The following is a 21743-nucleotide window of genomic DNA, read 5'->3' as shown; positions in this document are numbered from 1 at the left end:
GTATGAGAAGGGTAACACACGTGATTAGGGGCATGGAACAGTTTCCATATAAGGAGAGATTAAAAAGATGGACTGTTCAACTTGGAAAAGAGATGGCTGAGGGGGGATATGATAGAGGTTTATAAAATCATGAATGGTGTGGAGAAAGTGAATAAGGAAGTGTTATTAGCCCCTTCATATAACTCAAGAACCTGGGTCACCCATTTAAATTAATAGGCAGCAGGTTTAACTCTCACAAAAGGAAGTACTTTTCCACACAGTGCAGTCAACCTGTGGAATTCCTTGCTGTGAAGGCCAAAAGTTTAACTGGGTTCAAAGAAGTTAGATAAGGTCACGTAGGACAGGTTCATCAACAGCTGTTAGCCAAGATGATCAGGGTGCAACTTCAGCTCTAGGTGTCCCTAAGCCTCTGACTGCCAGATGCTGGGACTGGATGACAGGGGATGGATCACTTGATAATTGCCCTGTTCTGTTCATTCCCTCTGAAGCATCTGGCATTGGCCACTGTTGGAAGACAGGATACTGGGCTAGATGGACCATTGGTCTGACCCAGTATGGCCATTCTTATGTAAGTGCAAAATTAAAGTTCATTCTTTACATTTCAAGAATTACTAATGATTGCAAGTACCTAGTGCTTTAATGGTAACCTGTAAAGATCATCTTAAAAGTTAGCCTTATGCCTTTTCTTTGTGTTGTATTAAGGCCTAATATGGGTGTGACTTAGGTAAAAGTTTCTGTAATTGTTTCTTTTACTTTAGAAATAACAAGAATGTTCTCTGACTCTTGCCTGTTTTGGAGTATTTTCTACAGGTCTCTGCCTGTATTGTATGTTTTTTAAATTAGTTATTGAAGTTAAATAGTTGTAAACAATCGATCTTTAGTCTGACTGAGAAGGAGTTCCCGTTGGTCAATCAGCTTTTGTTCTCAGTGGTGTAATTATTTCTCTAGTCATTAGTTGGACCTGGAAGACTAGACTAGAATTTCTAATGTTGAAGCAAAAACGCTGTTTGGGGGAAACAAATTTCCAGGCCTTCATATGCCATGAAGAAGCAGAAAAGGGGCATAAGTCAATTTTTATGTTTTCAGATTACCTATATTGCACAGTAAAAGTAAAATCAATAACATTTGTAACCTCTGGGTAAAACTCTTTGAAGAATAAAATTCTGAAATATGAAATCTAGATTGAAAGTCAGTCTGACCAAGCTTTTGTTTGTTCTAGGTTATACCACCCCGACTGCCCCCCCTGCTTATAGTCAGCCTGTCCAGGGGTACGGTACAGCTGCCTATGATACCACCACACCCACAGTTACTACCACCCAGGCTTCTTATGCAGCACAGTCCGCTTATGGCACCCAGCCTGCCTACCCAACCTATGGGCAGCAGCCAGCAACATCTGCACCTGCAAGGTAATGCACACAGTTTCATTTAATTTTTTCTTTTTAAATAAGGTTCTTTCTGCTCTCCTATTGCTGAGAAAGGTGGGCCTTTGACAGATCCAAGAGTAACACTGAACATGCTTGGGCCTACTCCTCTGTGCATATGCCTCTCCTTTTGCATTTTTGGTTTCAGCTTTGCTGCTGCTCTATCTCATAGCTCTTACAGTGCCTGGGGAAAGTGTGTACATGACTTCCTCCTTCTGCACCCAGCAGAGGTTGCCGGCAATGTTACCAAGCTGTTGCCTAACACAGGAAATTCTACTGACCAACGAAACAGTGCAGCTGACTGTAGATGCAGTGCTATCAAACTGTGAGATAGGAAAAGTAGTGGAAAATTAACACTTGTTTCTCTTTTAGTTATGGGGTTACTTAAAGCAATAGTGTTGCCTAGCATGTCGTTTGGGAATGGGGTATGTGTATGACTTGATACGAAATATCTTCAACATTTTTGGCCCCCGTTGATAATAGGCCTCTTAGCTTAATTGTATGTTTAGCAAATGTAAGATTTTTCTTAACTTTTAAAACTCTTTTTAGTTAATCTCTAAATCAGATTGAATGTTAAACAAAATAAGATGATGCCATCAGGTGGCAAAGCTTCTTCACCAGTTTTGTACTAACCGCTTACAAGCATAGTGCAAGAAAACCTAGAGTGGAATGGCTGAGTTAATTGGCTCTAGAATGTGATCTGTCTGGGGCTATGCTGGAGTTGGTCTAATTCTAACTTGTGTGCTTTAGATTTGAGATTGCACCTGATTAATGAAGTAAATGGAAGCTGTAGAAAAATTGTATTTTTAATTATTGTTAATGAGGTAGCCAGTGATTTCTCTAGTAGTGGGAGAATGTATAAATTGCCAATCAAAATGTAAAAAGTCTTGGATTTAATGAATTCTGTCTGCTTTCACAGTGATGAAACTGATACTGAGTTGAAATTAAAATACATTGGACTACGCAATGGCAACTTTAGGTCATAAATTCCATAAACTAATATATCCTAGTCTTCGGCTGGGTGTGCTTGGGATTATCATTACCTGTTGCAAGGAGAATTGGGACGGAGGGGAGCTCGGTACAAAGTGACTCCTCATTGCTGAACTTTGCTTTTAGACCTCAGGATAGCAGCAAGCCAGCAGAGACTAGCCAGCCGCAGTCGAGTACCACAGGTTACAGCCAGCCCAGCTTAGGATATGGACAAAGTAACTACAGTTATCCTCAGGTGCCTGGAAGTTACCCCATGCAGCCTGTCACTGCTCCTCCATCCTATCCTCCAACCAGGTAATTATTTCAGAAAATTAGAGTTGGCGAAGGTGGTGGTGGAGCATTAAAATTTGTTTGCTTGGATAAAAGTGCTGTTGCCTTTTTTAAAGGGACTTTCCTAGTGTGTAAAAACTTCAAATATTTTGGATTTTAAGCATTTGTTCTCTATAAACCTTCTTGCCATGTTTGCAGATTATCAGATATTTTCATAAACAAGCTTACTTGCATCTAACCAGTCTTCTCTTCACTGCAGGGTCAAAGAGGAAAGAATACAGGGCTGTGATTAAATAAGTTCTAATCAAAGGATAGATATCTATAATAACAAAAGGCAAAAGTGACTACTCAAGAAAAATGTTTTATCTAGAAATATTCACTTTTAACTCTTAAGTGTGAAAGCCACCTTTTAATTACATGTCATTGCCTCCTAAAACTTGGGGTCCTAAAGAGAGGACATTATTCAGGCTCTCTGTATTCCCCTTCAGTGTTAACTTTTAAAAATGCTGCTTCTGCACACGTCGTGAATCTCAGGTGAGTTGTTCATCCTGAAATGTGGAACAGACAGGCGTTGCTTTTGAAATTCTCAAGCATGTCTGAAAAGCCTACACATGCCAAGCAGAGAGACTTTATTTTGTTGGAAATAAAGTGAATTAGATTGCTCTTGATTTATAAGAAGCCAGGGAAACAAGTTACAAACAAACAAACCATATTACCAGCTGATATTTCAGAGTCTTCTAGATGACAGATATCAATCATTCACTGAATCTCTGTTTGTTTTAAAGTGCACTGTCTCAAGGGGTGCAGATTTCCCACTTGGAAACTAATGATGATTTCCATGGCATAGTTATCTCTTTTTAGAGCTATGAGGGACTAGATCAGTGTTTTTGTTTTTAGCAACCCTTATTTTTTTCCTATGCCTGCAAATCAGCCTCCATAGGATGACCTCACATTTTAAATGACTTGTGTTATTACTTGCATTACTGTCTAGTTAGATACCGCTGCAGCCTAATGCGTGTTTCCAGGGGGCTTGATTTATCTTCCATCTAGAAACACTTCTTAATTCTTATGTCTTTCAGCTATTCCTCTACACAGCCAAGCAGTTACGATCAGAGCAGTTACTCTCAGCAAAGCACCTATGGGCAGCCAAGCACCTATGGACAACAGACTAGCTATGGCCAGCAAAGCAGCTATGGCCAGCAGCCACCTACTAGTTATCCTCCCCCGACTGGATCCTACAGCCAGGCCCCAAGCCAATACAGCCAGCAGAGCAGCAGTTATGGCCAGCAGAGTGAGTTTGCATAATGAAGCTCATCTAAGGAGGCGAGCTGTAATGATTGTACAATCTCAGTAGTACTTGTGGCACCTTAGAGACTAACCAATTTATTTGAGCATAAGCTTTCGTGAGCTAGAGCTCACTTCATCAAGATGCATTCAGTTTTTTCCACTGAATGCATACGATGAAGTGAGCTGTAGCTCCGGAAAGCTTATGCTCAAATAAATTGGTTAGTCTCTATGGTGCCACAAGTACTCCTTTTCTTTTTGTGAATACAGACTAACACGGCTGCTACTCTGAAACCTATCTCAGTAGTGTTTGTCAAGATATACTAGTAAATCTCTGAAGGAGGATTTCACTCGTTTAGCAGCTTGAGTATTTTCCAGCCAGCAGGCGATCTGCAAGCTGATAGTTCTGTAGACTTCTTTTACTGACTGTGGGTATACTTTTAAGTTTGACCGCAAATCAAGTGCTATGCATCCTGCTTTCAGTAGAGCCATTGTATTAAGACCCATGTCAAATGGTTAGTTAACAGTATTGCTAAAGTTCATGGTACTGAAGGCAGGTGCAAAGAGGTACAATAACTCCTTGCTTAATGTTGTAGTTATGTTCCTGAAAAATGCTACTTTAAGTGAAATGATGTTAAGCGAATCCAATTTCCCCATAAGAATTAATGTAAATGGGGCGGGGGGTGGGGGTTAGGTTTCAGGGAAAATTTTTTCCCAGACAAAATACTATATTTTGTGTGTGTACACAAATACACAGTACAAGTTTTAAACAGTTTAATACTGTACACAGCAGTGATGATTGTGGAGCTTGGTTGAGGTGGTGAAGTCAGAGGGTGAAAGAGGGTGGGATATTTCCCAGGGAATGCCTTACTGGTAAATGATAAACTAGCACTCTGCTGAGCCCACAAAGGTTAACACTAGCCTCATACTCTACAAGGCAGCACAAATGGAGGGAGGGAAGACCGCATGGGAGAGAGAGAGAAACACACACACACACACAGTGTGTGAGAGAGACACGCATTGCCCCTTTAAGTACGCTGATCCCACTCTAAGTACATTGCCTTTTTAAGTAGATCAGCAGGGTGAGACAGCAGCTGCTGCCAGCAAGCTCCCTCCGTCCTCAGCCCTGTAGTGTCTCCCCCACCACACACACTCTGGAAATGGGGTAAAGTAGCTAGGGGCAGGAGCGGGGGGAGGGGGACACCCTGATATTAGCAACCCCTGCACAGCAAGCAGGCGGCTCCCAGGAGCTGCTCCAAGGCAAAGGGCAGGAGCAGCACAGGGCAGTGTGGGGGAGGGACAGCCGAACTGCCTGGCAATTGATAGCTTGGTGGGCAGCTGCCACACAGGAAACTTAGGGGAGCTGATAGGAGTGCTGCCGATCCACCCTGGTTCCAAGCCCCCACCACTAGCTCCAATGGGCTGCTCTTTCTGTAAGCAGTGGACAAAGGATGCTGCTGCCAAACATTATAAGGGAGTACTGCGCAACTTTAAAATAGCATGTTCTCTAATTGATCAGCAATGAAACAACGTTAACTGGGATGACTTTAAGTTAGGAGTTACTGTAATCGGAACAAGCACTTCAGAATGAGTCTGACTTTATCTGCTTCTGCTTTAATATCTACAATACAAACTCTCCTCAGGTTCATTTCGTCAGGACCATACCAGCAACATGGGTGGATATGGACAGGAATCTGGAGGCTTTTCTGGCCCAGGAGAAAGTCGGAGCATGAGTGGCCCTGATAACCGGGGAAGGGGAAGAGGAGGATTTGATCGTGGAGGCATGAGCAGAGGTGGGCGGGGAGGAGGACGCGGTGGAATGGGGTAAGAGCAAATCTTTTCTCCTTTTACCTAATTCTGTTTTACCCATAGGATTTGAAATGGAAGGAGCGGCTGAAAGATGACATTTCAAACCACACTTCCATGGAGAATATTTATTAATAGTGAGATTGTTTCTAGTCCATGGAAATGTCCTCCTAGGGGAAGTAGGGGCAGGATCACTTTTTTTCCTGCAGATTGTTGGGTTTGGGGGAATTAAGGGTTTTATGAAATAAAGAACTTTCAGCTCCCTTCATGGTTATTCAGAGGTGAAATCCTCTGTGGGATTTAACGATAACTTTGGATAGAACACACACAAACCTTCCAGGAGATCCAGGTTTCACTTTCTTTGCCTCACTATTTGGGGTCTTGACGTTTCAGGTATGTACATGGCAGAAGCCTAATGTCAGCTGTTTTATACAATGTTTCCCCTCAGCCTCTGTTTGCACTAGAAGTAGCACTTGGAGCTACTGTTATAAGTGAATGTATGGATCAGTTTATTGTTGTTGAAGCCACAGCTCTAGAGTGGCTTGGTTGGAGTGTGAAGAAAAGCCCCAAGAACACCCAAAGATCTGACTTGACTTCCAGGACTGCTCCCCATTGGAGCTTTCAGGTGATCTAAATCAGTTTGGCCATTTTAACTGATGGCATAATCTGGTTTAGTAAACCTATTTGTTCAGATCAGTAGTTTATAGCTCCCTGTCTCTGGTGTCTGTTTTAATGAAGGTGAGGATGATGGATTAATTATCAAGGCTAATATAAGGAAGGTTTAGCTTTGTGTGTGTTCAATCGCTATGAAACTTACGTTTAAAGCTATGCAGAGTTTCATTCATACGGATTAGAAATGCGGAGATGGAAGTGCAAAACATCAGGACAAATCTCGGTAAAATGTTGCCACATATATTTGTATGGCTGGGCAAGTGAGTCAACAGCCTTAGATAAAAGTGCAGCATTTATTGGCGACTTGTTTTAGAACCCCATTTCACCTAGAAATTGGAGAAGTTACTCTGTCATTCTGCATAGCTTAGCTAAAATGAATCCAAATGGTCTGAAATCTTTATTGGAGAAATACAACTACCTGGAACTTATATTTTAAAGATAAACACTTGTTCACATGGAAACATTACTGATTTCATAAATTGGCTTGAATGGAACAGGATTCCATTGTTCTATATAAAGATTTCACCCATAATATATTTATTTCTAATGTTTTTAAAGTAGATGTAGACACTTGAAATTACTATCATCACGTCTTAAAACTTGTAGCCATTTTGGTGCTGTTCACTGCAAAAGATTTATAATTTTTTTCTCTAATTTCACATCTGTAATCAAAGAATAAATTACTTCTGTAGTGATTTCCAACTGAAAGTCTATTAAAGAGGCTGCCAGCTTTTGGATGTAGTTTTTCTACTGTCCATAGAAAAGGTGGCCTTTCCACGAAGCAGTAGGTTGAAAACCCAGGGGGCAGGGTAGGGGAACTCGGCCCTTTTATCATGTTGTGGTGATGGATTTCAGTGTCTCTTGCAGGTAAGGAGCTCAATGTTATTAACATGCCCTTTTTCATTGACTCAATTATTTTATATTTTCATTGGCTGTTAAACATGGAAACTTTTTAACATGCTTTGTCGCATTTATATGCTACAGGTTACAAAGTGAGAGCCTTGTATACACTTCAATACTTAAAAAGTACCCGTACTCAGTACTCAGCCGGCAGCATAATGAAAAGTGGGACTAGACACGGTGTCCATATGGAGAGGAAAAATATACATAGAATATTTTTAACCAAATGTATTCATTGTATAAATGGAATCCTTCTGTAACTTTGGTAACTGCATACTGGTATAATACTTTAGAATTGTGTAACATTAAAAAGTGTAAACATGTGTGTTTAAAAAGAGAGACATTACATATATGGTGTGTACTTTTTTTAAAAAAAAAAGGAAGCAAAGCTGCATGCAACAGCTTGGAATTGTGTATTTAAAACCTTTTTAGAGATTAAAGGTGCAATACTGGCTAGCAAATAGATGGCTCTCTCCCTCCTCTCTTCCCTCCCTCAAAACAACACCCCCACCCAGAAAACCCTTTTCAGGTGGCATTTTCCTAATTAACCAGCACTTGGAAGCAACTGAAAACTAATAGCCTAGTCTGTGCTTTTGTATTAAAAGCTAGAGGCTGTGATTTTTGCATTGGCACACATTAAAATCTTAATTTCTGGTTTGTGTCCATAAAGCTGCACCCCCAGGCCTTTGAGCCCTGATATATTCTGTAAGTTCTTCTTCCACAGAGACTGTTAAATCCAGTAGTGACCTCAATGTATGGCTTTATACTAAGGTTTTAGTGGAAATGTCATCTGAACTGTGTTCTAGGTATTACATATGGTTGTCTCCTGCCTTTTTAACTGTTAATGTTAGGGACCCAGGAACTCAGTTTGCTCTCCTGCTGCAAGAGGCTGAGGGTGCACCTTTATGTACATACAAAGGGGAGGGAGTTGACCTATAGGTGACTTATCTTTTTTTAAAAAATCAAACACAATTTGAAAATCTCTAAATGTTTTTGCCAAGTATTGTACTGTTAATACCAATACAAGTAACGAAAGGGTACAGCAGCAAAAGTGGTGTCTAAACCAGACAAGCAAGGTTGTGCGTAAAGGAAATTTGAGCAAGCTGCCCTGAAGAAAGGCATAGTGACGAGATGAGAGACAGACAGACAGATGCATTGTTTGGAGATGTTTAGCCAGTGCCATTCTTCCCAGTGAGCCCCAGAGGCTCAGAGCGGTACTGGCTTTTTAAAGGGAAAGGCCTTCATTTCTTCGTTTATCCCCCCAGCAGCGCTGGAGAGCGAGGTGGCTTCAATAAGCCTGGTGGTAAGTTTTTGAGCATTACAATGGATAGTGTTTAAAAAAAAATCAGTCAGTTTTTAGAAAAAAAATATATAATTTTTATTAGTTTCATAAGTGGTTAAAAATGACATATACAACAAGACTTTAATGGGTACTGCCGGCAATGCCTAGGGGTATAAGGTTAACCTATGGTTACAAAACAAAGGGTAACTTGAAGTATTGAGAAACTACTTTTGTAATTTGGGGAGAATAAATTTAATTTTGTTTGGATTTAATAAAGAAAAATAACTTTTCTTATAAATATACACTGATTGGCCCAGTAAAGCTAAAGAAGTGTAATAATGGTTAATGGTTTTAAAGGCTGCTAAAAGTAGCAAACTGATCACAAAAAAACCGTAAAAAGGTGCATTGCTAAAATTTTTGCAATGCAGGTCAATTTGAGTTTAACCAACACCATCATATGGTGGTTGTAAGTAGATAGATTTGTGTGTGTCGGTTTTCAGCCTGCAAGACGTGCACTAACAAAACTTTATATGATTTTTTTCCTTGACTGGCAGGACCCATGGAAGAAGGACCAGATCTTGATTTAGGTAATTTTGAATACTGTTCAGAATATCACCTGTGCATGCTGAAAAGAAGGATTTCTCACTTGTTCTTCCTCCCCAAGTGAAGGCAGTCATTCACATTGCTTGTCCGCAAAGGTTTATCTGCCTTATTTCTTCCCTGCCTATATAAAAGGTTCAGGGGCATTCACCCTCTGTATCCCAGTGTCTTGATCCATTTCTTCTACTTTCTTAATTAATCCAATAGTTGGGCTGGCTGATTTAAATTTTGCAAAGATTCATTTGGATGCTTATCCTTCCCTTCATGAAAGAGGAGAGTATTTAAGCAGCATGTCCATGGGTGTTCAGATATACCAGGCATCTAATTTCAAGCAGTATTGAAATAACTACCACACAGGCATATACTAGCTTTACTTTTCTCTTCCTTTCCTCCCTTCCGCCACCCATAGCCTGTGAATTTGTAGTTTTTTTCCTTTCTAGTCCTGTAAAAATCTGCATTTTGTGTCTGTTGCTGTTTCTAGGATCAGCTTAGGTCATTGCCTATATAATTGTACAAAAGATGTAAAATCTAATTTGCACCTGCAGTTGGATATCTGTTTTTGCACAGATCTCAAATTATTGCTCAAAAAGACTTCTATTATATCAGCCACCCAATTTTGGCTACAGTTTCTCGTGGCACTTTAATGGTATACATCCAGCCATGGCAAGAGACCAGACCAAAATTCCCTTATGTAGGAGGTCAGTAGGAAATAAATCAGCTGATTATTTGGAAAGGATGAGCTTTTTTACAGATACTTTCTTAGTGATCAGTATGTGGTATGGCTCTTCCTTATGTATAGAGAAGGTGCCTCTGAATCCCCATGTTGTATGGCTGGATTTTCATCTGGCATTTCCATAAATATACAAGTATTTACCCTCACTGAAAGAGAGGTAGTAGTCCATTTAGGAGATTATCACTAAAGTTGACCAGATAAAACTGAACTCTGTCCATTATCTTTTGTGATCACCTGGTATAATGATACTTCTGTGAATTTGATCTCCTTAGGCCCACCTGTAGACACAGATGACGATTCAGACAACAGTTCAGTTTATGTACAGGGACTGAGTGATGGTGTGACCCTGGAGGAGCTGGCAGACTTCTTCAAACAATGTGGTGTTGTCAAGGTGGGTATGCATGGGAAATACAACCTAGGTGGAGCTACTGTAAGGTGAGTGCATAACTGGTTGGAAAATTGTTCACAGAGAGTAGTTATGAATTGTTCACAGTCAAGGTGGAAGGACGTATCAAGTGGGATCAGTTCTGGGTCTGGTTCTGTTCATTATCTTCATCAATGATTTATGTAATGGCATAGAGTACACTTATAAAGTTTGGGGGCTATACCAAACTGGGAGGGTTTGCAGTTGCTTTGGAGGATATGATCTGGACAAACTGGAGAAATGGTCCGAAGTAAATAGGATGAAATTTAATAAGGACAAATGCAAAGTACCCCACTTAGGAAGGAGCTGTCAGTTGCACACATACAAAATGGGAAATGACTGGCTAGGAAGGAGTAATGCAGAAAGGGATCTGGGGGTTATAGTGGATCACAAGCTAACTGAGTCAACAGTATAAGATTGTTGCCCAAAAAAAAAAAGCAAACCTCATTCTGGGATGTATTAGCAGGAGTGTTGTAAGCAAGACATGAGAAATTATTATTCCGCTCTATTCAGCGCTGATTAGGCCTCAACTGGAGTATGGTGTTCAGTTCTGGGTGCCACATTTCAGGAAAGATGTGGACAAATTGGAGAAAATCCAGAGAAAAGCAACAAAAATCATCAAAGGTCTAAAAAACACGACCTATGATCGAAGACTGAAAAAAATGGGTTTGTTTAGTTGGAGAAGAGAAGACTGAGGAGGGAGATAACAGTTTTCAAGTATATAAAAGCTGTTACAAGGAGAAGGGAAAAAATTGTTCTCCTTAACCTCTGAGGGTAGGACAAGAAGCAATGGGCTTAAATTGCAGCAAGGGTGGTTTAGGTTGGACACCAGGAAAAACTTCCTAACTGTCAGGGTGGCTAAGCACTGGAATAAATTGCGTAGGAAGGTTGTGGAATCTCCATCATTGGAAATTTTGAAGAGCAGGTTAGACAAACACCTGTCAGGGATGGCCTAGATAATACTTAGTCCTGCCATGATTGCAAGGGACTTAAATGACCTCTTGAGTTTCCTTACAAACCTATGATTCTATGCAGGACCGCTGGAGTGTGGAACAATAACTATCTCACCGACTAGTAGAGTGGGATGGAAATAGAGCTGTGATTCTCAGCCTTTTCCATACTGGGACACCCCCACCCAGTGTATTCTAGGCAGGACCACCTCCCATATAGCAGTATGGTCCCAACCCAGCATGCTGAGAACCCCTGAAATAACTAGCAGAGTTATATTCCAGAAGAGCCTTTTAGGACTTGTCTTTCAGTGTCCATTTCAGGTTTCTGAATTCTACTGTAGTTGTGCCCTCTAGGTGGGATAGGGGGTTAGTCACATCCTTTAAGGGATTGGGGGGGGGGCAGGATTTGTGTGGATTTGCTCTTTCCTGATACATATAACTGTATAACTGAAATGGAGTATTTGACCTCTACCTCAGAGGAATTGGGGATGATTTTAAGAGTAGTGGAGAAGGATATCTTGGGAATCTTTTGTTTACAGTTCATTCAATTTATTGCACTGCATTTTGAAGTGTGATTTTATTTTCCTGCTAGATGAACAAGAGGACTGGGCAACCTATGATAAACTTCTATCTTGACAAAGAAACTGGAAAGCCAAAAGGAGATGCCACAGTGTCCTATGATGACCCATCAACTGCCAAAGCAGCTGTAGAATGGTTTGATGGCAAGTGACTGGAATTAACTCTTGCTTCTGATGAGCATAGTTTTGACTGGGATTTATTTCATAGAATAGGTGCCAATTTTTCCAGGTGCTGGTGGATGCTTGACCCAGCCCCACCCCAGCTTCACCTATGCCCCGCCCCCATTCCAACCCCTTCCTCAAAGTCTCTGCCCCAATTTTGCCCCCTCTCTGCCCTTATTGGACCCCTTCCCCAAATCCCCGCCCTGGCCCTGCCTCTTCCCCCAAAGCGCACCGTATTCCTCCTCCCTCCCAGTGCTTGCTGCTGCAAAACAGCTGGGAGCTGGGGGGAGAAGCAGGATGTGGCATGCTCGGGAAGAGGTGGAGCTGGGGCAGGGGCGGGGCGGGGAGCTGCTGGTGGGTGCAGAGCACCCACCGATTTTCCCCCATGGGTTCTCTAGCCATGGAGCACCCAGGGAGTCGGCGCCTATGTTTCATAGCTAAGTATTTGGCTAATTCAGAGGATAGAAAAGTGGGGTTTTATGCCCTTCACATAGGGAGGCCCTACATACATACATATGCACGCACGCACAAACGCAAATCTTGCTTGGAAAGATGTTACCTGGGAAACGTTCTGGTGTTAGTCAAACCAGATAAGCCAGCTCCCTAAGGCGCTAACTTCCAAGTAGTCTGGGCAACTCGGTGTAGAGTTTCTTTGGTTCTACAGGTCAGAGATGGAATTCTCCCCCACCCTCCAGCACTTAATAGAGGGACACCTTTCCCTTTGATCAGTGACTATGGAAACATGTATCCTGTAGGATGCATGTACATGGTACCCAAGCCCTATTCCCCCTACAGTAGTGGAAGTTTGTGACCATGTAAGCAAGCCACACTTTTCTGTCTTTTTTTCCTCCCAGGAAAAGATTTCCAGGGGAGCAAACTCAAAGTTTCTCTCACTCGGAAGAAGGCGCCAATGAACAGCATGAGGGGTGGGATGCCCCCACGTGAATCACGTGGATTGCCTCCCCCTCTGCGTGGAGGTAATGTTGGCCAGAGTCTGTATGAATGAGCTGAATTCCCCTGGAACCTTATTGTGCAGAGCTGGGGTGTAGTGTACACCAAGCAGCATAGTTCCCTCTAAGGTGCACGCCTGAGGGAATGAAGGGCTGCGCACCTAATTAGTGGAGCCACACAGGTGTGGCTCCACTAATTAGATGCCTCATGACCCTGCAGAGAGAGAACATGGAGAAGGTGAGCTGGTGGGGGGAATAGGGGGTGAGATGTGGGGGGAGACATGAGTTGCGACTCTGGTCCCGACTGTCTCCCAAGCAGCCCCAGTTGTGCTGTGGGTGGCGGCCAGGAGAGATGGGACAAGCGAGTCTCTCCCAAGCAGCCCCATCTGGGCTGTGGGCGAGAGACGGGAGACACAAACACCACAATACCAGTAAGAACTAACATTTAACTAAATGTCACTTTTTAAATGTCATATTTGTTTCACAAAAAGGAAAGGGGGACTTGTGGCACTTAGAGACTAACAAATTTATTTGGGCATAAGCTTTTGTGAACTACAGCTCACTTCATCGGATGCATGCAGTGGAAAATACGGTAGGGGGATTTTATATACACAGAGAATATGAAACAATGGGTGTTACCATACACACTGTAACAAGAGTGATCCGGTAAGGTGAGCTATTACCAGCAGGAGAGAAAAAAAAAAACCTTTTGTAGTGATAATCAAGGTGTGCCATTTCCAGCAGTTGACAAGAAGGTGTGAGGAACAGTAGGGGGAAAAATAAACATGAGGAAATAGTTTTACTTTGTGTAATGACACATCCACTCCCAGTCTTTATTCAAGCCTAATTTAATGGTGTCCAGTTTGCAAATTAATTCCAATTCAGCAGTCTCTTACAGTGTGTATGATAACACCCATTGTTTCATGTTCTCTGTGTGTATGAAATCCCCCTGCTGTATTTCCACTGCATGCATCCGATGAAGTGAGCTGTAGCTCACGAGAGCTTATGCTCAAATAAATTTGTTAGTCTCTAAGGTGCCACAAGTCCTCCTTTTCTTTTTGCTGATACGGACTAACACGGCTGCTACTCTGAAACCTGATATTTGTTTCACTGTGTTAAAGATTACCCCATGTCATGTGTGCCATTTACAGATATATGCATTTTGCAGAATTTTGCTTCTTCAATGTAAAAAACTAGTGGATAGATACAATCATCAAATGTATTTAGCTTCATTTTTGTTATTTTACCGCTGATTATACCTGAGTTTTGTACACAAGTCAAGCTAACTGAATACAAAAAGTAGAAACAGGATTTGAGATGTGCTTTATATATGACAACTGCTTTTATTCTTCCAAAAAAGAGATCCCTATAGATAAGTAGTTCTGGCTGGAGAATAACTGCAGTAACTTTGGTTTGTTTTTTAAAAAGAATCCAAATAAATCATCTCCCCAAAACTATCATTAAAAATCACATTTAATAACCATTTCTATAATCACAGAAGTGACAATGTATTATTTATGCCTAGCTTTTACATTGGCTGGCATTTCGGAATTGCTTGTCTGGTACATAGGTTAATTAATCTAGTTCCTAAAATTAACGGTACCTCCACCAGCTGCTTAAAATGTTTGGATTTAGCTTTGTTTCGGAACATGTACTACAGCTTTAAAGTTTGATTTGCAGTATCCCTCTTGTATTTTCTAACCTGTCACGTCCCAGCCCCTGCTTCGGGGCTGCAGTGGCCAGGAGAGAGGTCTCCAGACAAGTTTTAGAATTCATTTGAGAGGTATTGGAAACCATTAAGGCCAGATCTTTGCTATCTGGTATAGTTCTGGCTCTTTAGAGTACTCTCATTGACTCCTGAGTAGCAAGCATTTGGTGCTAGGTGTTTTGTAGGATGAAGACTTTATTTGCAAATTATTTGAAGCAGGGATCTGTCTGCAAACTCTGAAGCGATGTGTTAATGTGCTCCATTTACTTAAGGCTGGACTTGTAAAAACTTAATGAGCCTAGTCTGAGTTTTTGAGTTGGCAACATGCACAAATTACAGGAGAATTTTGCCTGTTTCTACAGGGCTCTGTTTCACCATAACCAACCACTTGATAGGTTTCAGAGTAGCAGCTGTGTTAGTCTGTATTCGCAAAAAGAAAAGGAGGACTTGTGGCACCTTAGAGACTAACGAATTTATTTGCGCATAAGCTTTCATGAGCTACAGCTCACTTCATCGGATGCATTCAGTGGAAAATACAGTGGGGAGATTTTATATACACAGAGAACATGAAACAATGGGTGTAATCATACACACTGTAAGGAGAGGGATCACTTTAGATGAGCTAATACCAGCAGGAGAGCGGGGTGGTGGTGGGGAGCCTTACAAAAGGTTCCTCCCCCCTGCTCTCCTGCTGGTATTAGCTCATCTTAAGTGATCCCTCTCCTTACAGTGTGTATGGTAACACCCATTGTTTCATGTTCTCTGTGTATATAAAATCTCCCCACTGTATTTTCCACTGAATGCATCCGATGAAGTGAGCTGTAGCTCACGGAAGCTTATGCGCAAATAAATTTGTTAGTCTCTAAGGTGCCACAGGTACTCCTTTTCTCTTTGCAACTACTTGATGTTTTACTTCCTGTTGTATTTTCAGTGTTGTCACTTGTTTGTGGTTTGTTTGCTGTCTGTGTTGCTTTATTATTACTTATTTTTACTGTTATGTGTGTGTGAAGTTTTAATCAAATTAAGAGTTGACGTTCTATAGAAATTGTATAAGCCTGAGTGAATGCCTTTTACTCTCCTGTCCAGTATCAGAAAATACTGTATTAATACTTATGAGGAGAGAATGACTATTTCTAGTTGACTCCTAGATTTGTTTAGTATCTTGAAGCTGAGCTATGTGTGCAGATAATATACATGCAAGAGGTATAGTTTTGTGGACTGCAAAAGTCCGTAGCATGCTAGTGTTTTGGCAGATTCTTAATTTTCTGAGAGCAGCTTTCTCTGAAGATTTAGTGGTCTATGGGAGTAGGTTATTAAATTGGGCCTCTGGCACACATTTTTTTATGCTTTCACTTAATGGCTGTGTTTGTTTTATCTATATAGCTGTTTTCAGTATGCCACATTTTGGTGTGTTTACTAGCTTGATTTGTTAGAAAGGATGATAAAATGCATGTACTCCACTCCAAGGAGTACATAATCAGCTCCTCTCCTAAGATAGCATGGGCTATAACTGAGTCTGGGTGGGTCCACAGTGTTGCCCCACATTGTGAGAAAACAGTCACATACAGAGAGTCTGCTATTTCAGTGTAATACAGCTATCTGTGTTAATTTTCTTTATTTTAATTTTCTTTTTATTTGATTTCATATTAAACATCTTAAGCAGTGCACCTTGTTAATTATCCCTTGTTTTAATATTTTTTCTTCTTCCATACCTATAACTTTTTAAAAATATATCTAGGCTTTTTGTTTGTGTTGGTGGGCGGTGGCGCACATCCACATTACCTCATTATTGGTGCTGCACATAACAAAACTCATTCCACACATGGATGTAAAAAATCAGAGGGAACATTACTGAGCAACACCCTAAGTTGTGGAGGTGACCAGAGTCTGCATTGGAATTAACTGACTTCTTTCTTTCAGGCCCAGGGGGTCCTGGTGGTTCTGGTGGTCCAATGGGCCGTATGGGAAGCAGAGGTGGAGACAGGGGAGGCTTCCCTCCAAGAGGACCGCGGGGTTCTAGAGGAAACCCTTCTGGAGGAAACGTCCAGCACCGAGCTGGAGACTGGCAGTGCCCCAATCCGTAAGTGTTTGCATTACCAACTAGGCTGATCTGTTAACACCTTTGTGCCCTGTAGTCCTGCATGTAAACCCAGATGCCTTCTTCCTTACATGATACCTGGCACTGCAGCCCACTTGGCTTTCATCTCCTGCAGAATGTCACAGGCCCCATCATACTAATAATCATGTCACCAAAATGCCTGGGTACTTGTCAGTTAGGAAATGGCTCATTTGGGGCCAGAACTTCTGGTAATAAAGTACAGTTCAAATTTTGAAAAAATAAGCTGTTGAATTTACTGTAATTGAGAGCTTGAACTAAGCAGAGATGCATTAGTGATTACATACAGTCCTTGCCAGTTTAACATCTCTGTCATATTAGAGGTAGCAATATTATTTATTTGTATTGCAGTAGTGCCATTGTGCTAGGTGCCATACAAACACAACAAAAAAGACAGCCCCTGCTCCAAGAGGAGCATAGTTGGAGCAACCACATCATTCGGTGTAATAATACATTGCTATTTTTTTGTACTGGCAAAGCAGATAAAAAGGGCTGTGTTAGTGTGGTGCAGATATTAACTAGTTAGTCATCACAAACCCCAAAGATGGAGAAATATGGGCTGGTTGACTTGCTCACTTACTGACTCGGTATCAAAGTTGAGAACAAAATCCTTACATTTGTCTCTTGTTCTGTACTAGGACCAGCGTCCTTTCCTAGATCAGTTACATAGCCATTAAAAGTTATTAAGGTAGATCTTCAAATCTTGTTTCTCATTCAGAAACTTTTTTTTTAAAGTCTTCACTAACTGATGGTTCTGTCTAGGGGCTGTGGAAACCAGAACTTTGCCTGGAGAACAGAGTGTAATCAATGCAAGGCTCCTAAACCAGAAGGCTTTCTTCCACCCCCCTTCCCACCTCCAGGTATGTATGTGGCACAGCTTTTAGAGAGGAGCTCAAGGTTATTCCCAGAGCATGGGAAATGAGTACTTAAGATGAACCACCTCCTTTGCATATGTGATTGACATTGCTTATACAGTGTTCTCAGGGACTGATCACTAGAGGTGGATAATTACTGGGTAAATAACACACTCTTGGAGCTGTAGAGGCAGCAGTTTGTGGTTCTGTTCTGCCTGAGATGACTTGCTCTCACTTTCCCACTATTTCTGTGACTCTTTCCTTGCATCTGTCTGCAGCAATCCAGTTTCCTACAGGCAGGCGTACACTACTGCTTCAGTCAATCTAACTTGCGTTGCTCAGGGGTGTGAAAAAGACTCGTGACGCAAGTTACAGTGACCTAGCGCTGTCCACACCGGCACTGTTGACTGGAGACCCTCCCACCAGCGTAGCTTCCACATCTCGCAGAGGTGGAGTAATTATGCTGAAGGAAGAGCGCTCTCCCTTCGGCATAGAGCGGCTTCACCAGACATGCTATAGCAGCGCAACTGCACCAGTGTAGAGTTCTGCTATAGACCTGCCCTATGACACTCACTTTATGCGGCTCCCAGCCAAAACGACCTCTAAATCAGCCGTCTGCCTCTCAGGCTTTCCCAGTGGATTTCAGGATAGCTCAAAATTTTCAGTGGCACTTCTGTAAACATGCAGTTCATGCAGTGTGGCATGAGCCACCAGTGGCTGTCTCCAGCCCAGAAAGTGGCCTGACGTTGCTTCCTGGGCATCTGTGCTTTGTTCCTGCAGCTTGTGCAATGTTGCCAGCATTCATGTTTTTGACAAGGGCCAGCAATTTTGGGAAGAGTGAAAAGTGGGTTTCCTGCCCTGTGATTGGGGTGGCTGCCCTCTTCATGGTTCCACTGCCAGGCCTTAAGCTACCCGCTGCCTCAAAGCTGCATGCACACATCTTGTACTGCTGCTTCTTGAGTTGGGTCTGGAGGAAAGTTAGAGATGATTTAATGTGAAAGGACTAAGGTTTCAGTTCTGGAAATCTGTCTAGAGCAGGCATGTTTTCACCTTAGAGAGCCCTGGTTTCAGATGTACATGGTGACATTTTTCTTTACCAGGTGGAGATCGTGGCAGAGGTGGCCCTGGTGGCATGAGAGGAGGAAGAGGAGGCCTCATGGATCGTGGTGGCCCTGGTGGAATGTTCAGAGGTGGACGTGGTGGAGATAGAGGCGGATTCAGAGGAGGCCGGGGTATGGATCGAGGTGGATTTGGAGGAGGAAGACGAGGAGGACCAGGGGGCCCACCTGGACCTCTTATGGAGCAAATGGGAGGCAGAGGCGGCAGGCGTGGAGGACCAGGAAAAATGGACAAGTATGTAGGAGAGCAAACTAAGGAACCTGGCAAAAGGCTAGGACAGAGGTGGGGTGCGCCCCCTAGGGGGTGGGAAGGAATGTTTGGGGGGGTGCTGCTGGGGCCCACCCAGCTCCACTCCTGGTTCTGGCTGCTGGCTCCACTCCCGGGCTTGTGCTTGGTGCCCCAGCTACCGGGCTTGTGCTTGGTGCCCCAGCTACCGGGCTTGTGCTTGGTGCCCCAGCTGTGGCCCCAGCCTCAACCGCCTTACCAAGTGTCCGCATCCCCCCCCTCCTGGAGCTGCTGCCCTCCTCCCAGCCCCAGCTTTTATAGAATCATAAAATATCAGGGTTGGAAGGTCACCTAGTCCAACCCCCTACTCAAAGTAGGACCAATCCCCAACTAAATCATCCCAGACAGGGCTTTGTCAAGCCTGACCTTAGAAACTTCTAAGGAAGGAGATTCGACTACCTTCCTAGGTAACACATTCCAGTGCTTAACCACCCTCCTCGTGAAAAAGTTTTTCCTAATATCCAACCTAAACCTCCCCCACTGCAACTTGAGACCATTAGTCCTCGTTCATTCATCTGCTACCACTGAGAACAGTCTAGAGCCATCCTCTTTGGAACCCCCTTTCAGGTAGTTGAAAGCAGCTATCAAATCCCCCCTCCTTCTTCTCTTCCGCAGACTAAACAATCCCAGTTCCCTCAGCCTCTCCTCATAAGTCATGTATTCCAGTCCCCTAATAATTTTTGTTGCCCTCCGCTGGACGTTTTCCAATTTTTCCACATCCTTTTTGTAGTGTGGGGCCCAAAACTGGACACAGTACTCCAGATGAGGCCTCACCAATGCCGAATACAGGGAAACGATCACGTCCTTCGATCTGCTGGCAATGCCCCTACTTATACATCCCAAAATGCCATTGGCCTTCTTGGCAACAAGGGCACACTGCTGACTCATATCCAGCTTCTCGTCCACTGTCACCCCTAGGTCCTTTTCTGCACAACTGCTGCCTAGCCACTCAGTCCCTAGTCTGTAGCGGTGCATGGGATTCTTCTGTCCTAAGTGCGGGACTCTGCGCTTGTCCTTGTTGAACCTCATCAGATTTCTTTTGGCCCAGTCTTCTAATTTGTCTAAGGTCCTCTGTATCCTATCCCTACCCTCCAGCGTATCTACCTCTCCTCCCAGTTTAGTGTCATCTGCGAACTTGCTGAGGGTGCAATCCACACCATCCTCCAGATCATTAATGAAGATACTGAACAAAACTGGCCGCAGGACTGACCCTTGGGGCACTCCGCTTGATACCGGCTGCCAACTAGACATGGAGCCATTGATCACTACCCGTTGAGCCCGACAATCTAGCCAGCTTTGGGGGGAAGAGGGGTAAAAAGTTCGGGGACCACAGGGCTAGGATGATTTGACAACTTCGAATAGGTTTTGGGGTGGAGGCGGGGAATGAAACAAGATCTGATGTGATCAAAGGTAAGTGGAGAAATAAAGCTTAGAAAATCAGTAACTCTTGATCAGAAAGTTGATGGGGACAGGAACAAACACTGAATAATGAAAATTGTGATAGCCTCCTCTTGTGCTAGGAGTGTGCATAGAATCCTAGAAATCTTGGGCTGCAAGGGACCTCGAGCTCATCTAGTCCAGCCTCCTGTGCTGAGGCAGGACAAGTAAACGGTACACCATCGCCGACAGGTGTTTGTCTGATCCAGTGGTGGGGATTGCACAACCTCCTTTGGAAGCCTATGCTAGTGCTATAGTAAGAAAGTTTTTCCTAATATCTAACCTAAATCTCCCTTGCTGCAGATGAAGCCCATGACTTCTTGTCCTGCCTTCAGGGGACATGGAGAACCATGGATCCCCGTCCTCGTTAGAACAGCCCATAACACGTCTGAAGACTGGGTCCCCTCAGCCTTTTTTCCCCAAAGACTAAACATGCCCTGTGTTTTTCACTCTTCCTCATAAGTCAAATTTTCTAAACCTTTTATCATTTTCCTCCTCGGTCTAATGGAAAGCAAGGTTGTGGGTGTGTCCTATGAGCTATAATCAAACAAGTGGTTTCTTTTTTGTAGGGGTGAACATCGTCAGGAGCGGAGAGACCGGCCCTACTAGAGGCAGAAACCTGCAGAGCTGCATTTACTACCAGATTTATTTTTTAAACCAGAAAATGTTTTAAATTTATAATTCCATATTTATAATGTTGGCCACAACATTATGATTATTCCTTGTCTGTACTTTAGTATTTTTCACCATTTGTGGAGAAACATTAAAACCAAGTTAAATGGTAGTGTGCTGAGTTATTTTTTTTCCTTTTAAACAAAATGGTTGTTTAACTAAAACTAAACCAATGAGAAACCATTGTTGTGAGCATGCTCAGTATCATTGTTTGCAAAACCAGGAGGAGGAGAACTAACTGTAACAATGTTAATGGTTGTGATGTTTTTTTTAAATAAAATTCCAAATGTTTATAAACTTAATACTTCTCAGCCTCTATTCGACAGCACTCTGAACATCTCCACCTGGAGGGGGCATCGCAAACTCCAGCTCTGTGGGCTCTGGAGAAGAGGCAGTGAGTTTCACTCATGAGTTGTATGTATTATATGGCTTGTAATCCCTTGATATTGAATGTTGCATTGTACGGAGGGAGCAGGGATTGAAATCTACCATGAAAAGATTGAACCAGTCCTGAAGTGTATTTGGCAAGG

At 42.7% G+C, this 21743-nt stretch overlaps 1 protein-coding gene across 3 annotated transcripts in view; it reads left to right on the top strand.

Moving 5' to 3' along the window:
- The window catches only part of EWSR1 (EWS RNA binding protein 1), a 39694-nt gene extending 18179 nt beyond the window's left edge, over nucleotides 1-21515 (top strand). Inside the window, exons 5-17 of one of the 3 annotated variants that reach the window (XM_077835229.1) lie at nucleotides 1220-1406; nucleotides 2538-2705; nucleotides 3761-3972; nucleotides 5609-5789; nucleotides 8612-8646; nucleotides 9180-9212; nucleotides 10231-10349; nucleotides 11925-12054; nucleotides 12927-13049; nucleotides 16651-16810; nucleotides 17609-17706; nucleotides 18801-19053; nucleotides 21111-21515. In XM_077835229.1, coding sequence (XP_077691355.1) covers nucleotides 1220-1406; nucleotides 2538-2705; nucleotides 3761-3972; nucleotides 5609-5789; nucleotides 8612-8646; nucleotides 9180-9212; nucleotides 10231-10349; nucleotides 11925-12054; nucleotides 12927-13049; nucleotides 16651-16810; nucleotides 17609-17706; nucleotides 18801-19053; nucleotides 21111-21150 — 1739 coding nt within the window. In that variant the 3' untranslated portion in view covers nucleotides 21151-21515. Of the gene's footprint in view, nucleotides 1-1219; nucleotides 1407-2537; nucleotides 2706-3760; nucleotides 3973-5608; nucleotides 5790-8608; nucleotides 8647-9179; nucleotides 9213-10230; nucleotides 10350-11924; nucleotides 12055-12926; nucleotides 13050-16650; nucleotides 16811-17608; nucleotides 17707-18800; nucleotides 19054-21110 lie in introns of those variants that run through there. The other 2 variants (XM_077835228.1, XR_013348091.1) reach the window with 2 other exon arrangements.
- Nucleotides 21516-21743: the final 228 nt, after the last annotated feature.

The sequence above is a fragment of the Eretmochelys imbricata genome, chromosome 15 (genome assembly GCF_965152235.1).
Source record: "Eretmochelys imbricata isolate rEreImb1 chromosome 15, rEreImb1.hap1, whole genome shotgun sequence".
Classification (NCBI taxonomy): domain Eukaryota; kingdom Metazoa; phylum Chordata; order Testudines; family Cheloniidae; genus Eretmochelys; species Eretmochelys imbricata.
Note: the sequence above shows the minus strand (reverse complement) of the source record. Positions and strands in the feature narration are given on the sequence as shown.